At 36.3% G+C, this 16660-nt stretch overlaps 1 protein-coding gene and 1 non-coding gene across 2 annotated transcripts in view; both read right to left on the bottom strand.

The window, feature by feature from the left end:
* Nucleotides 1–4045: 4045 nt before the first annotated feature.
* Nucleotides 4046–16660, bottom strand: part of LOC108295304 (potassium voltage-gated channel subfamily KQT member 5-like) — a 452636-nt gene continuing 440021 nt past the window's right edge. The window contains exons 4-5 of the mRNA XM_017517392.2: nt 5420–5595; nt 4046–5154 (exon numbers count right to left, since the gene is read on the bottom strand). Coding sequence (XP_017372881.1) covers nt 4963–5154; nt 5420–5595 — 368 coding nt within the window. The 3' untranslated portion in view covers nt 4046–4962. The remainder of the gene's footprint in view (nt 5155–5419; nt 5596–16660) is intronic.
* Nucleotides 10920–10992, bottom strand: TRNAR-CCU. Its single transcript has one exon. It is a non-coding gene; the product is annotated as a tRNA-Arg (tRNA).

Genomic DNA, 16660 nt, shown 5'->3' with positions numbered 1-16660 from the left:
AACCCCTGACCTCAAGTGATCCTCCTGCCTTAGCCTCCCAAAGTGCTGGGATTAGAGGCATGAACCACCATGCTCAGCCCATAAGGAAGTCTTTTAAGGAAGGGTGATTCACCTAGGATCAGATAGTAGGTGGTCACAGAAATTGTGCAGTCAATTTTGAAATTTAGTCACCTTGAACTAGTAGGTCAGAAAGCTTTTCCATCTTCAAACATTAGAATCTCCTATGGTGGTGGCATCATAAAATTTGGGCTTTGCTGTGGCAAGCAGCTCAGGGCATTAGCATTCCATCTTGTTCTTTCAGACTGGTGGTGTAACAACAGTAATGACTACTATTTGCTTAGTACTTGATAAAGCACAGCTACATGTCCTAATCTCATTTTAGATAGATAGCAACTTTGTGTTTGGGTGATATCTCAATTTTACAGAGATGTTAATGACTGCTTAATAATATACCTACATTAAATCATAATGTTAGGGCCAGAACCCAGGTCTCTTGACACCAGTTCTATTTTTTCAAAACAGCCTATGCTCAATGCTTATAGAATAATAATCACTGAGAAAAAGTGTCCAGAGGCATGTGTGAGATGACATTATTGAAGAAATATTCTGTCATCAATGCTACTTTAGATTTCTCATTAGGAAAGAGTTCCCCAAAGAGGCATATGATAATATACATCACAAATGCATGCCAATAAGGTAGGCATGGGACTTACAGATGCTCATAGTAGCTTGGATGTTTCAGTGGGTTGAGGGTGGGGTGTGTGTGTCTCTGTTTTTCTTGGTAAATGATCATATTCTTGAATAGTTAGGAGCTAGTGTGTTGATCCTTTAATGACCAAGTAACATTTTGATACCATCAGATAATGCTTTGGTAGTAAGAAGTAATTATTAACTTTAATACGCCAGCATTAATTCAAAAACATCAGCTTAGATGATGTTGCAGAAACATTTCGTATTAGTAAGCCCAATGTAAGGAGAGTTGATTCTCTGAAGGGTCCTGGTACTATCAGGACAAGAGTATCATTGTTTATTCCACAAATTTACACAATTTCTTACCCTTAGATTTTACAGATGGATGAATCTCAAGGCATGTATTTGGGATGTACAACATGTTGAGTGCACAGTATACTACATTTTATACATAGAAACATCTATATGGTTTGCTTCTAGAAAGACTATGAGATTTTTCAGCATGAATTCTTGGACTAATTCTGGCTGACATAAAATTCTTCGACATGCCTGACATACTCACTTCAAGCACATGGTCTTAGGTGAAGTCTATATTCAGATGCTTACTCAAGAGTAGATTTATACTATCTGCTGCTGTATGCATCTTTTAAAAATAAAACCCCATAACACTATCTTCATTATAGTAATACCAGTGAATAGAAAGAGGACAAACTGGCCTTCAAGGTTATTACCAGAAAAAGTTACTCCAGGAAAACCTGACCTTAAGTTACATCAGAATAAATCTAAAGCAAATCAAAGGGAGAAAAATAATAACAGGAAGGATTTAATAACAAAATAACCCCAGGAAAACCCATTCTTAAATTATTTCAGAATAAATCTGAAACATTCAATGAGAAAAATAACAATAGAAAGTGATAATAAGTGGAGCTCCACCCAGCAATCAGAAGAACTCCTTTTCCAGTAGCTCTCAGTGCCTCAGCTACTACAGTTATTTCCCTCTTCCATTTTCTGCCATCAATGCAACTTTAGTGGCCACATCAGAACCCAGGGCATCTTTTCATCACAACCTCCAATTCCCAATCCTTTTCTGTGTTCCATGGGTCTGCATCAAAACACTCAGCATTTTTTTTTGTTCCTTTTGTATTAAAGGTGCTTTCATTTAACTTCCGCAGCAGTCGTGTCTACACCAACAATAGCTATCATAGTTGATTGGGCACTTGCAATGTTTTTGGTACCAGGTCTTTTATATCTATTTCACTTACTCAATGAGCTAGGTATTGCTATTCAGTAATATGAAATTGCTTTCAGGGATCAAAACTCTTTGAATTGTTTTGGCTTCGAGCAGCACTGATCCCACCATGATAACCCTCCAAAAGTTGATCTTGGGGACAGACCTCACTATCTTAATGGAAGGAGTTCAGCAATTAGTATTGAAAATTCACTGGGACAGTGTATCTGTAGAAAAAAAACTATATTTTGATAGTTAATTTTGATACTGTGGACTCTTTTAATATAGGGGATTTCCTTTTTTCATCAAAGTATAACGCTTAGAAATACTCCCACTTAGGATGCTGTCCTTTCCCTATTTATTCTGGATACTTCCACAGTTATTAAGATGTCTATTAGGTGCAACACGGGCAATTTTAACTAAGAAATACCCAACCATATTTTTCACTAAGGTCTTGATTAATGTATCAATAAGAGGTGTAATAGTCTAAATATATTTTATTTCCCATTAGGAATCTAGTATATGTTCTTCTTAAAATAAATAGAAATGGCGAGTTCTCTTGTTTGCTTTTTCTGTCTTTTTACATTTCAGACAATTTCATTAATGAGTCAGTTAATATCAACAAACCTGCTATGAACCAATAAGGCCTTAAAAAATTCTTCAAAGTCTGACATCTTATAAGATTTTTACTCTCATGTTTAAGACTGGATTAAAAAAAAATAGAAACATAATTAGGCCATTCATGAACCTGTTAAGTACGGGTTAAATGTGAGTCAAATTAGCACAGCCGAAAGGGAAATCAATGAAAATATGTTTCTTCCCCTGAAAGTCACAGATATGACCTTTGAAAACCTGCTGTGTGGGTAATTCTGGCAAAGGAAACAAGCTGGTGACTAACTGAGAGGTATATTAAGAGTTTCCCACACACTGTTTAACACACAACACAGCAATTCTTTTTAGTAATAAGGAGAAAGGGAAGACTAATAAAAAGAAGGATAATGAGCTGCCAGGCTAAACTCACCAACAACTGCATCTCAGTGGGAAAAGGGGCACCTGGGAGCATCAGTAAGTTAAACACATTAGAATTATCCAAGAGAAGCAAAATTAAACTTGAATTCAAACCACTGCTTTGAAGGCTGGGATAATAAACTGTCTTCCCTTGCTGGCAAGAAAAGCCTCCTGTTTTCTCAGTTTACAGTTTATCCCATCATGAGTCATAGATTTTCATTTGCTCTCTACATATAAAAAGTATTTTAAGAATGTCAGATGACTGCTCTCTTTCAAGTTTCCACTCTTCTTTGGAAATGCCCATTATTGCTTGTGAATAGTGGGGAGCAGCCGGAAACCACATTATTAAACCAACAGAATCCTTTGAAACCAATGGCATAATCTTGTAGACATTTACTCAGACAACTTAAGAAAAAAATTCTAATCTTTAGGTGAATGTATTTCTGATTTTTATTCATTTTATTGCTGCTATGCAATCAACAAATACAAGTGCTGCTTGATACAGACCTAAAAAATGTTCCTTGTCTCTGACAAGTGTTCTGGGTCTTGCTGATGAGCTTTTGATGAGTAGTGGAACAATGCAACAATTGGTAACTTAAATCTGTGCTCCACTGAACAACAACAACAAAAAAACCATAAAAAACAAATAAAAAGCTTATTGTTTAAATCACAGTTTAAGAAAATCATGTATTTTTATTTTGGCAACACTCTAGAACTCAAGAAATACTAAGGGTGGTATAAAAGAGAACTTAAGGGGTTTGGACCAAAAAGATATGGACATTCTGTAGACAAGCATTTATAATCTACCTCCCAGGCTCAAGTGATCCTCCCACCTGGCTAATTTTTGTATTATTATTATTTTTTTTTAGAGATGGGGTCTTGCTATGTTGCCCAGGCTGGTCTCAAACTCCTGAGCCCAAGCAATCCTCCTGCCTTGGCCTCCCAAAGTTCTGGGATTATAGGCATAAGCCACCATGCTTGGTTATAATTATTTTCATATAACTCCCCTTTGGAATACCTTAAAGGAATAAAATAAAAATAAATGTAATTTATACATTGTATACAGCACTCCTATATCCGGTGACATTCTTATTAGGGCACAAGTTCCAATGACTGTTTTATAAATTCTTTACAATGCAGGGAAAATTTTTGCTTCAGTGGAAAACTATGTGTTGTTCAGAGTACGCCCTTCCAGGGTTTTGGATTCTGATTTCACAGGGCTCTGCTCTTTTCATAGCCTTTTAGCTATTTTACAGCTCTGTAAGTTGTTGATAACTGGTAGCAATGCAAAATAATTCTTGCCTATGGACATGTAAATAAATTCTGCCTAGTGGAGGTTTAACTGACTTCCCTCCCACACTGTGGAAGGAGCCAGTTTTGCCTCTATTTGCACATTGATTTCAATATTCCTGATCTTTAAATGTTCCTGTTCTTTTGATAGTGCTTTGAACCGGTTTTAACATCTCACTGGTTTCTTCATTATTAATGACTTAAATTTTAAAAATGAGTTAAATAAAATGTTTAGCATGTGTTAACTTTCTATTTATGTGAGAATCATGATTTTACTTTATTTTTTTGGAAAATTATTCTTTAATAACAATATAAATAAAAAGCAGGTTTTGAGAGGAAAGTTCTGAAATTAGATGTCTATAATCTCTGATCTCACAGATGGTTACCAGTCTTCTTTTTCATTGCTGCAATTTTATTCAGAGCTTCCGTTCATTTTTTAAACCCAGATAAACTTTTGAAGAGTGAAAAATCAATATAACAATTAATAATTTCAATTTGTGCTCCATAAAGTTAAAACAAATAAGCAACCTATCAATGTTTTAATCACCATTCAAAAAATAATATATATTTATATATTTTTATTTTGGCAACAAGCTAGTACTCAAGAAATATTAATGATGGTTTACAAGAGACCATAGTTGGCCCAAAAAGATGTGGAAAGCCTTTAGACAATTATAAGTAGTATATTTTCCACATAACTCTCTTTTGCAAGTTGATATTTTTATTGAGACCCTCCATAGGAACCATTACATTGTATTAAAAAAAAACCATTTCACAACATCCAATAAATAAAAACATATTTTTATACTTACTGTGCCCCACCAGAGAGCATCTGCATATGTAGAAAACTCTTTATTGGCATCCTTTTCCACCAGATAGACAAGGAAAGATGAAAAAATAAGAACCAAAAATCCTATGTACCAAGCTGTGATTAATTCCTAGACATAAAAGGAACGAAAGATTTTTTAGAGGTGGAAAATCTTTGAAAAAGGAAAAAAGAATTCTATGATGATTCTATCCACTTTACTAATTCTTGGATGTTTATGATGGCTTTTACACAGTACATTGCACATCATGTCCCAAAATTGTTTTAACCAATTTCTGCAATGACTAAGTTTGCTTGTGATAGGTTTATTAAATATTACAGCAATCAACAAAAAGGTGTCAAAAATTTTGTTTCTGAACTCAGAAAGCAAATCTTACCTTGCTGTGAGCATAAACCACCGAACCCAGTAATTTCCAAGTGCCTCCCCTTCGGTCCATGCGCACCATGCGGAGGATCTGTAGGAAACGGAGACTTCTGAGTGCAGACGTGGCAAAAATATTACCCTGAGTTTTTGCAGACACAACTGCTATTGAAGCAATAAGAACAATGGTATCTGAAAGAGACAGGTTGAAACAGCCATAATTAGCATGACCAGGAATTTTTATTTACCAAAACAATATTTCCAAAAATTCGCTTTGACCTATTTAAGGCACAAATATGCAGATCCTGATCCCCAGCCACACCTAGTGCCACTTGGCCTCTGTGAAGACTTAGGAGTGAAAAGGCAGAGAACAGGACCTACCTATTGCTGTAGTTTTGACCCTTTGGCCATTCTGTGCCTTCCCTATGCAATTTTGAACCACATATTAATTAACCTTCAACAGATTGGACAATAGCATTAAAAAAACCCAAGGTTTCAGAGAGCCTTAAAACTCTTTGGGGCAACGTTTCACAATGTCTCTGGTTTCATCCTTTTTCCTGTGGCAAAAGGAGCTCCTGCCTCAGCCTTTAACACTACAGCTTCTGGGTGATGTGACAGAGGCATCTAAATCTGTCCAGCCATGAAAGTACTACAAGGTATAATCATGCCTCTAGTTTTCCTGCCAAATAAGTTTACATTTCCTTTATCCCAAAAATTCCCTAGCATGGCACCTGCAACTTTGCATATTGTTTAACAAAGGCCTCAACTAAGCTGAATATTCTTCCTGTACAGAGTATTTCTTACACCTGATTCACCAATTATTTGTAAGTTTGCTGCATAATTAAGTAATATTATATTTGTTATAATAGGGTTTGTAAATATAAACACTGCATTGCAAGGGAGTGGATACTTAATGTTTGGCATATTGACACTTGACTTAAAAAAATCTTCCTTTTTATAAGCAAAAAAGAGAAAAAGAGCATCTAATGAAAGCATAGAAAAGATAGAGAACTTAATCACTCCACAAGTAAGTATCTGAGTGGTGGGAAGTAGGTTTTGAAGTGTATAAATGAAGTAGGGATGAATGACCTCCTGTGGCAATTTTAATAAAAGTTAGCTCGACCTTAACATCCTCAAATACAATTTCCTTTCTGCTTCAAGTGAGTTGTGTAAGACTGGGCTTCCACACTCCAAAGAGGAGTTCCATTTCAATGGTGTCACATTTGTAATGTTTCTGTCATCCTCTGGATTAACTGCCATATGAGTGAGTATTCCTCATTCAGTTCATCCTTCTCCCTGCACTGAGAAAGGTCTGGTTTCTTGGTGTGGACTGAGAAGACCTTCTGAGCCTCTCTGCTCGTGCCCCTTGTTGGGTTAGTGCTTTGAGAAAGAGAGAGGGGTCAGTTGTTGGCATTGCAAGTTTCAGCTGAAGGACTTTTTCCTCCCTGCCTTCCTCTCTTCCTTCCTCCCTCCCTCCCTCCCTCCCTCCCTCCTTCCTTCCTTCCTTCTTTCCTTCCTTCTTTCCATCCATCCATCCATCCCTTGACAGGGTCTCACTCTGTTACTCAGGCTGCAGTGCAGTGGCACGAGCTCCACTCACTGCAACCTCTGTATCCCACCTCAGCCTCCTAAGGAGCTGGGACTACAGGCATGCACTAACATGCCTGACTAATTTTTGTATTTTTTGTAGAGATGGGGTTTTGCCATGTTGCCCAAGCTGGTCTTGAACTTCTGAGCTCACATTGTCTGCCAGCTCTGGCCTCCAAAAAGTTGAGATTACAGGTGTAAGCCACGGGTGCCCGCCCTGAAGGACTTTTTCAACCAGCTCTAATGCATGTGCTTTTGTGGGTAAGTACCCAGAGACCCAGAGAGTTACCACTCTTAACAGCTGTTGGAAACAAGAAGGAACTAAATGTGGCGAAACAGACACCAAAGACATATTCGAAGTGAATAAAGGCCAGTTGCAAAACTATGTGCAATGTGATTTTGTTTTAATAGAAATATATACTAGTAAATGACCAGGAAAAAATTTTGAGACTATGCTGGGTACAGTGTCTCATTCCTGTAATCCCAGCACTTTGGGAGGCCGAGGCAACTGAATCATGAGGTCAGGAGATTGAGATCATCCTGGACAACATGGTGAAATCTTGTCTCTACTAAAAATACAAAAATTAGCTGGGTGTGGTGGTGGGTGCCTGTAATCCCAGCCACTCAGGAGGGTGACACATGAGAATCACTTGAACCCAGGAGGCAGAGGTTGCAGTGAGCTGAGATCCTGCCACTGCACTCCAGCCTGGTGACAGAGCAAGACTCTGTCTCAAAAAAGAAAAAAGTGAGACTATACATTGATTATTACAATTAATTATCTCTAAAGGTAGTGAGCTGGAGTTAATATATGCATAAAGGGGCTTTTCACTTTCCAAATTATTAATTTTAGTGTGTTAGAATTTTATAAAAATGACTGTGTCTTTGCAATTAAAAAAATCTTTATAAAAAGAGTTATATGCAAACACATCTCTTGGTTTTCATCATGTGGAGGGATTTACTCCTGAGACTAGTGGTTTACAAAGAGACATTACTTATATGGCCCTGACGGTTATACATTTTGCTTTTATTTCCTTGTAATCCTGCTTTCTTTCTCCCAAGTATAGAAAGAAAAGAAAAAGATATACTACCTAATTTACTAAGTTAAAATACTGGAAATACTAGAAAAAAGTACATGGCCAGTAGGAGTGCAGAAAATACTACACTTAATAATTATTATGTGCTTGGCATTTTCTTTAGTTCTAAGTTTTTGGTTTTTTTTTTAATAAACATTACCTTATTTAATCCTTATAACAACTTTATGTGTTAGGTATCTCACAGATCCCATTTTACAGGTGAAAAAAGTGAGGCAAAAAAAGCATATATTGTATTAATTTTCTTAAAAAATCAGCTATTGGTTTGTTAGACTACAGCACAAAAAGTATGCTATAAAGTTAGTTCATTAGAGAAAAACCTAGAAAAGTAAGAGTAAGACTGTTGATTTGAGACAATTAAAAAATTATGCACACAGTGAATCATAATCTAAATGTTTGCAGTTCTAAAACATGCAAAGGTAACCACAGATTTGATTTAATACCTTCATTGTAATTCAGATCAGACAAGAAAGTTAGAGTTCAGTAAACTGAAAACACAGATGAGCAACCAAATGGCAAACAGTGAATGCAGTCACAAAAGTGTTTCTGGTTCAGTTACAGTCATCCACTAGAATTTTGCTGTCAGTGCCACCTAGAGTATTTCCCATGCTAATATTTTAGAAGTTGTGAGTAATCTATATTTTTATTTCTATATATGTACTTATTATTTTTGTGATCATTACTTCATAGAATGGAGGTTCCACAGGGTTGGATCATTGTTTTGTTCACGAATGTATCCTAAGTACCCAGAATGGTGCCTGAAACACAGTAGGCACTCAAAAATATTTACATAAGATAACTGAGATTAACAAATACTTAAAAGTTGCCTGAGCTTTGTTCTCTTACCACATCAATGGCTTATTCACTGGAATATCAACCTGAAATACTCAGGTTAATCAAAAGGTCACTTCAAGTTTTAGCAATGAATTCTACAACATAATTGTTATAGCTATCATCCATTAGAGTTTATTTTAAAATCTCCCTATTCTTTAAAGTATATGCATGTATATTAAATTGGGGGAGTAGTTTAAGCTGTGCAGTTAGTTAATTGTCTAAAGTATTTTTTGAAACATAGGAAGCTTGTGTTTAGTGACGATACGACATTTTAGTATAAGGTAGAAACTATGGACAGACCTTGAAACTCACTGGCTTCATGTTTATTTGTTTATCCATTTATGTATTAAGTGGTTAATTGCCTGTCAAGAATTATATTAGACACTTGTATTAAAAATGAATATTCAACCATTCATCTGACCATCCATTCATCAAGATTATTAATCAAGTCCCCACTATGTACCAGGCACTGTGCTAAATGTTTCTATACGTCAGTGGTTCTGAACGGGGACAATTTTGCCTCCCTGGGATATTTAGCAATGTCTGGAGACATTTTTCAGTGTTATAACTGGGAAGAGAGTTGCTATGAGGATCTAGTGGTAGAGGCCAGGGTTGTTGCTAAACATCCTGCAATGTCTAGGACAGCCTTAAGAACAAAGAATGACTCAGCCCCAAACGTCAATAGTGCCAAGCCTGAGAAACCCTGATGTATATTATTTTATTTAATTCTTCAAGAAACCCTGTGCAGTAGATGGTACTATAACCTTCTCTTTCTTATAAACGAAGAAATTGAGGCTTGTAGTGGTCAAGTCACTAAAGCCCAACATGCATAAGTGGTTGAGTTGGTCCTTACTTGATTCCAGAGCTGTGTCCTTAAGAACTATGGTATACCACTCCATTCAGGGTGGGAAAGGGGTGGAGGAGGAGCAGAAAGGGGAAGGCTGTGAAAGCAGGTGGATAATAAATCAAGAATAAATTGTTATCGCATAAAGCATTCAGAGAAGAGAAAAGTGCAGGGAGGAGAAAGCAGAAATAGAATGATGCTAAAAACCAGATGGTACTTTTATGGCTGCTTCAAGAGAAAATGGGACTAGAGAAAGACGTAGAACTGCTACTAAATAAGGAGGAGCTCTAAATCGCAAAAAAAAAAAAAAAAAAAAGCATGTAATCCTGAGCTCTTAAAATCTACCTCTCCCAAAGGAAACAAATTAGAACACGTTGGGAAGCAGTGAAGAAAGAGCTATTGATTACAAGCAGCCCAGTAGAAATGTGAAATGCAGGTTTACAAGGTATTAGGAAGTAGGTTCACAAATTTACTGAATTACTTAGAATGATTTACACAGGAATTCTGGAAATTTGAGGTGACTGCAAAGATTTGAACAAAATAAATACTATAATGATATTTAAGACATGTAAGGACCGTGAAAGAGCTTATTTTTAGATGCCACTGGAACTTTGCTCAAGTACTATTTAGTTAGCAAAATCAATATGAATTGATCACCATGGACCCTGTCTAAAAGGTGTTAGTCACTGAAATACCAAAAAGCCTTCATTATAAGGTAAATTCACATCCAAAACTTCCCTATCATGAACTCAAGGACTGGGTTAAAGCAAGGCCAATTGTACATCTGAACCTGATGGTCTGTGTTTTGCTGCTATAATTACACTGCATAATGCATCTTTTAGAAGGTATAACATGACTCAATGTAAAAACACAATGAAAAGAACTAAATCATCCTCGAACAAAGTATGGTTGAACACTTTCAAACTAGTAGCTATAAGGACAGATGCATTCTCTGGAGGTAAGCCACAAACAGGGTACATCTTGACTCCTAGAAACTGGAGACTTCAGGCTTTTAAAGTTTTTATATGTTAAAAGTTATGCTAGAGTCTCAGAAAGTTTTCCCTAATAATGGACATGAATTTACCTCTTTCTCTTTTTTTTTTTTTTTTCTCCCCATTTTTTTTTTTTTTTTTTTTTTAGGTTTTGGAAAAACCTCAGCTCACCCCAGATGGGACTCAAACCCACAATCCCTGGCTTAGGAGGCCAATGCCTTATCCATTAGGCCACTGGGGCTTCTCTCTTTCTCTTTAAATTAATTTCATTTTGTTCTCTCTGGGAAAATCAGAAGTGCAGCAAATACAATGTCCTTGATGTTTATATCCCCCTGTCCCACCACATTTTTTTTTGTTTCAGTTCTTTGAATTATTTTAGTAGCCTCACTATAAGCTAAACATTGAATGACTTCAATGAAATGTACATTTTAAAGTTATAAAGTAAAATACGAAAACAATACAAATATGTATAAGGTAAGACACTAATTCATTTAATTAACCAATTACTTATGCTATAGTTTAGATATCTGGCCCTCCAAATGTCATGTGGAAATTTGATCCCCAGTGTTAGAGGTGAGGCCTAATGGGAGGTGTTAGGGTCATGGGGGAGAATTGCTTATGAATGGCTTGGTACCATCCTTGAGGTAATGACTGAGGTCTGGCTGTACTAGTTCCCTTAAGAGTTGGTTGTTAAAAAGAACATGGCACTTCTCTCTTGCTTCCTCTCTCACCACGTGATCTCAGCACATGCTGGCCCCGCTTCACCTTCTGCCATGAGTGGAAGCAGCCTGAGGTTCTCACCAGGAGCAGATGCAGGCACCATACTTTTTGTACAGCCCGCAGAACTGTGAGCCATATAAACCTCCTTTCTTTATAAATACCCAGTCTTGTGTATTCCCTTATTACAACACAAATGACTAAGACAGTTATTATTGAATTTTAGGTTACTTTTGCTTTTGCGATTAAGATGATGCTGAAATGAATAGTCCTATACATCTATTTTTAGGATAAGGAATTTAAGGGTAAATTCCTTGAGACTAAATTGTTGGCATATTTTGATTTGTGATTGATCTCAAGATGCCTTCAAAATGATGGTACCAATTTTCCCTAACAATGTATGGAAACATTTACTTCTCTCTCTCCTTGTTAATAAAAAGAAATCCTAATAATAATAAAAATGGTACTAGTAAAAGCTAATGTTTACTGTTCACTATGTGATAGACATGGTTCTAAGCATTTTCATGTATTACCTGGCATATTATAAGTCTTCAATCTTTGCAAATATAATGGGCAAAACAAAACCATGCCCCTCCTGCTTTAGACTCCTGGACTTCATATCATTTAAAGGTCACAGAAGTTATCTAGAATGACTTTGTCCGACAGATTATAAAAATATTTTCCTATATTTTATTTTGTCACACTTATATGTTTGTTTAGTGAATAAATTTATGTTGACTATTCAGAATAGTCTTTGTGTCAAAGGTAGCTAGCTGTCTACCACAGATATGTGCTTCCCTTCCAAGGCATAGCATTATCTCTGAGAAGTGCCTGCACGTCCAGACGTCTCATTTCCCTGGACCCCTTGCTCTGGGTGAGATGAGGTGACTAATTCTAGTTAGTGGAAGATGAATGGAAATGATGTATGCCACTTTCAGGCTTAAGGCAAGCACATTTGGCTTATCACTTTCTCTTTTTCTATGTTAGTTGCATTTTGGTGGTAAGAATGCCCTTAGAAGCAATATGCTGAAGATGGCAGTGCCTTTGTCAGCCTGGCTTCCAGAATGACTGCATGGAACAGAGCCTTTATCATATACCCCAACCCAAAACAAAGAACACTTTCATTGGATATTCTACAAGTAAGAAATAAACTGCTATTTTGTTTAGTTACTAGAATTTGGAGATTTGTATAATAATTAAGCATTACTCTAGCTTATACAATCTGTAACTTTAATGGAATTTTTTTTTGTCTCTGTGGTGAAGTAGAGAACAAATCTCACTTTTTATCCCATGTGAAAGTCAATTTTCCCGGTACCATCTAAATAAAAACTATGTCTTTCTCCAAATGTTTCCATGTACTTATTGAGAAGCCTATTTTTGGATTCTATTACACTTTATTGCCTATTCCTATAGTAGTATGACAATAATATTATTCCTTTTCAAAGTAGCATCAATTATTGTAAACCTATTTATTCTTCCCACATTTTACAGCTGAGAAGTGAAGGCACAAATACACAAAAATCCATACAATAAAAAAAAAACCAAAAACTCTATCCAGATTGAGATGCAAAAAACAAAGCTGGAAAAAAATGGCAACATATATGATGATGAACAAAAGATTAATATCTTTAATACATAAACATAAAACACTAAGAAAACATGCTAGTAGGAAATTGGACAGAACTAACAATGACTAATAAACATATAGAAAGAAGTTCTTAATGATTTCTAGTTTTGAAATTTAAAATAGTAGAAAGGTACAATTTTATTCTATCAAACTTACAAAGTTTAAAAAAATGAATTGTCAACATTGGCAAGGCAGAGAAGAAAAAGTAATTGATGAAGATTTTCTGCAAGGATAAACTGATATGGTATTGTTGGGGGAGCAATTTGACATTATTTGCCAAGACTATTAACAATGTGAGTAACTATTATTTCAGGAATTTAAACTCTAGGGATGTGTGATAAAACTGTAGAGGCTAACAAAAGTTTGCATCAGCATACTTATTAAACTATTATTTTTTTCTCCTGTCAACTCATACCTAACACTACTAGTAATAGTATAAAAAATTAGAACCAATCCAGATCTCTAATAAAGATGGATTAATAAAAAACAACATGGTATATCCTTTCCAGAGCATGGGCTGTGGAGCTCATGTGCCTGAGCTCCAATTCTGGCTCTGCCATTTAATAGTTAGGTTACCTGGGTTAAGTGACTGAAACTTTCTTTGCCTCAGTTTTTTTTAATCTGTGAAATGAAGATAATATAAGTACCTATGTCATAGGATTGTTAGAATTGAATAATTTAACTGTAAAACATCTCAGTATAATACTAAACTACATAACATATTTTAGCTAATTTATTATTACTATCATTAACACAAATACTATGCAACCACAAAACATCATGTCTCAGAAGAATATTGTGAGATAAAATGTTTCTAAATATCATTATTTAAATAACTGATTACATAGCCGGATATATAGGATGATTTCAGTTTCAGTCTCCCAAAAAATTAAGTATTCTTTTTATTTTAGAGACAGGAGTTTCCCTCTTGTTGCCCAGGCTAGAGTGCAGTGGTGTGATCTCAGCTCACTGCAACCTCCGCCTCCCGGACTGAAGGGATTCTCCTGCCTCAGCCTTCCCAGTAGCTGGGATTACAGGCACCTGCCACCACGCTCAGCTAATTTTTGTATTTTTAGTAGAGACAGGGTTTCACCATGTTGGTCAGTCTGGTCTTGACTTCCTGACCTCAAGTGATCCACCCGCCTTGGCCTCCTAAAGTGCTGGGATTACAGGTGTGAGCCACTGCACCTGGCCAGATTATGTATTCTTACAGTATATACAAAAATAAATACTATAATACATATATCTGCATATTAATGTGATTTTCTTTAGGTGGTAAGATTGTGTGTAAATTTTAGTTTCTCTCTATATATCTTCTGTTCAAATGATCTTTAATAGCCATGTATTGCTTTTGTAATGAGAAAAAAGAGAACCATTATTTATTTTAAAAAGTAGCTATGGCCTAGAAAGGTTAGTACATTGGCCAAGGTAATTTATTTAGTCAGTGGTGGGAAAAGAGAAGAGAAATGGGCAACATTTATTGAGTACCTCTGATGTATGAGGCTGTGGGGCTATTCAGTACACAGACTCTATTTCGTTATTTCTCTATAATAGCCCTTCAAGGAGGCACAGAGGTTATGAGTATAAACTTCATGTGCAACAGCCAAGGTATTTCTAGTTCTGTCCTTTTCTAGCTGTGTGACCTCGGGCCTATTAATCTTGCTGAGTCTTGGAGTCCTCACCTGCAAATAGGGAATAGATCCCTTTTTCTCACAGGGGTATTGTAATGATTACATCAAATAATACATATAAAGCCTTTAATCTGCCTTAGTGTGCCTGGTATCATGTTAACTCTCAATCTAAAAAAAAGTGTTTTATATATATACCTTTCCCCTCACTTTTCTAGATCAATAACTTGATAGTAAGAAAGTTCAAGAATCTTATCCAAAGTCATTTACATAGTAGACAGAGCCAAAAATCAAACTCATTTCTGTTTCCAGAACACTTAACATATTTTCCCACGTTTCTCTTTTGGTAGCTTTTATTTTGTAGGTAGTCTAGTAAACAGAGATGTAGAAAGTCAAACAAAGGCTTAAATGTGAAATGCCAAGAAGTAAAGTATTATCAAGAATAGGGAATATAACTACATGCAAATGGTTGATATTTAGGTAAAATTTAGCAAAAATATTATAATTAACATGTTTTAAATATTTTAGGTTGTCTCAATGGCATAGCAGATTGAGAAAGAGAGGTCAACCTGTCTTATCAATGTGAGCTCTTTTCTGTAAAAACTTATAATTTTTTTTAGCATTCCATGTATATCATGTGCTAGATGTTTTATTGCCAACAGAGCAGCAAGGTAAGATGGAATTGAAATGTTCTGGTTCCATTATATTTGCTTATGTATACAGAATTCTGAAAGGAATTTTCAAAAGAAACAGAGATGTAAAGTATGGAAGCATAAAGAACATTGAACTGGCCAGGCGTGGTGGCTCACACCTGTAATCCCAGCACTTTGGGAGGCCGAGGCAGGTGGATCACGAGGTCAGGAGTTCGAGACCAGCCGGTTCAAGACTAGCCTGACCAACATGCTGAAACCCCATCTCTACCAAAGGTACAAAAATAAACTGGGCATGGTGGTGTGTGCCTGTAATCCCAGCTACTCAGAAGGCTAAGGCAGGAGGAATTGCTTGAACCCGGGAGGTAGAAGTTGCAGTGAGGTGAGATTGCACCACTGCACTCCAGCCTGAGTGACAGAGTGAGACCTTGTCTCGGGGAAAAAAAAAAAAGAACATTGAACAATGCCTAGTTTAATTATCTGTCCACCATTAATTAGCTTTGTCACCACTTATCTCTCAGGACTGGTTTCCATACCTTTAAGAGTTGGATTGAACTGGAAAGTGTCAAGGATCGTTTCTAACTGAATTTCTCAAATTTTAAGTGGTACATTCTTCGTTTTGAATACTGGTTGAATGATGAAGCATCAGCAGGAGTGTTTTGGATATGACTTTTCTCAAATTAAGTGTTAAGGCAATTTATTCATTCAACAAATATTTTTTGTTGCATGTCTACTATGAGCCAAGCATGAGACATAGAGCAGTGAATAAAACAGAAAAGTTTTCTGCCCTCAGGGAGCTTATGTTCTTCTTGGGTAGGCTGATGTTAAAGCAATAAACAAGTACAGAATATAATGTTAGGTAGTGACAAAAACCCTGGGGAAATACAGAGCAGAATGAGGGTGGAGTCACAGAGGAGCAGGTGGTCTATATTGACGTGAAGTTCCAAGAAGTAAAAGTATCATTAAGAACAGGGAATATAAATACTTGCAAATGGTTGATATTCAGGTAAAATTTAGCAAACATCTTATAATTAACTTGTTTTTAATATTTTATTTTTTATTTTTGAGACAGAGTCTCTGTCACCCAGGCTGGAGTGCAATGGCATGATCTTAGCTCACTGCAACTCCACCTCCCAGGTTCAAGTGATTTTTCTGCCTCAGCTTCCTGAGTAGCTGGGTTTGCAGGTGCCGACCACCACTTCTGGCTAATTTTATATTTTTAGTAGAGACAGAGTTTCACCATATTGGCCAGGCTGGTCTCAAACTCAAGTGATCCACATGCCTTGG

The sequence above is a fragment of the Cebus imitator genome, unplaced genomic scaffold (assembly GCF_001604975.1).
Source record: "Cebus imitator isolate Cc_AM_T3 unplaced genomic scaffold, Cebus_imitator-1.0 Scaffold630, whole genome shotgun sequence".
NCBI classification, from domain to species: Eukaryota; Metazoa; Chordata; class Mammalia; order Primates; family Cebidae; genus Cebus; species Cebus imitator.
This window is presented reverse-complemented; position numbering and strand designations above follow the sequence as displayed.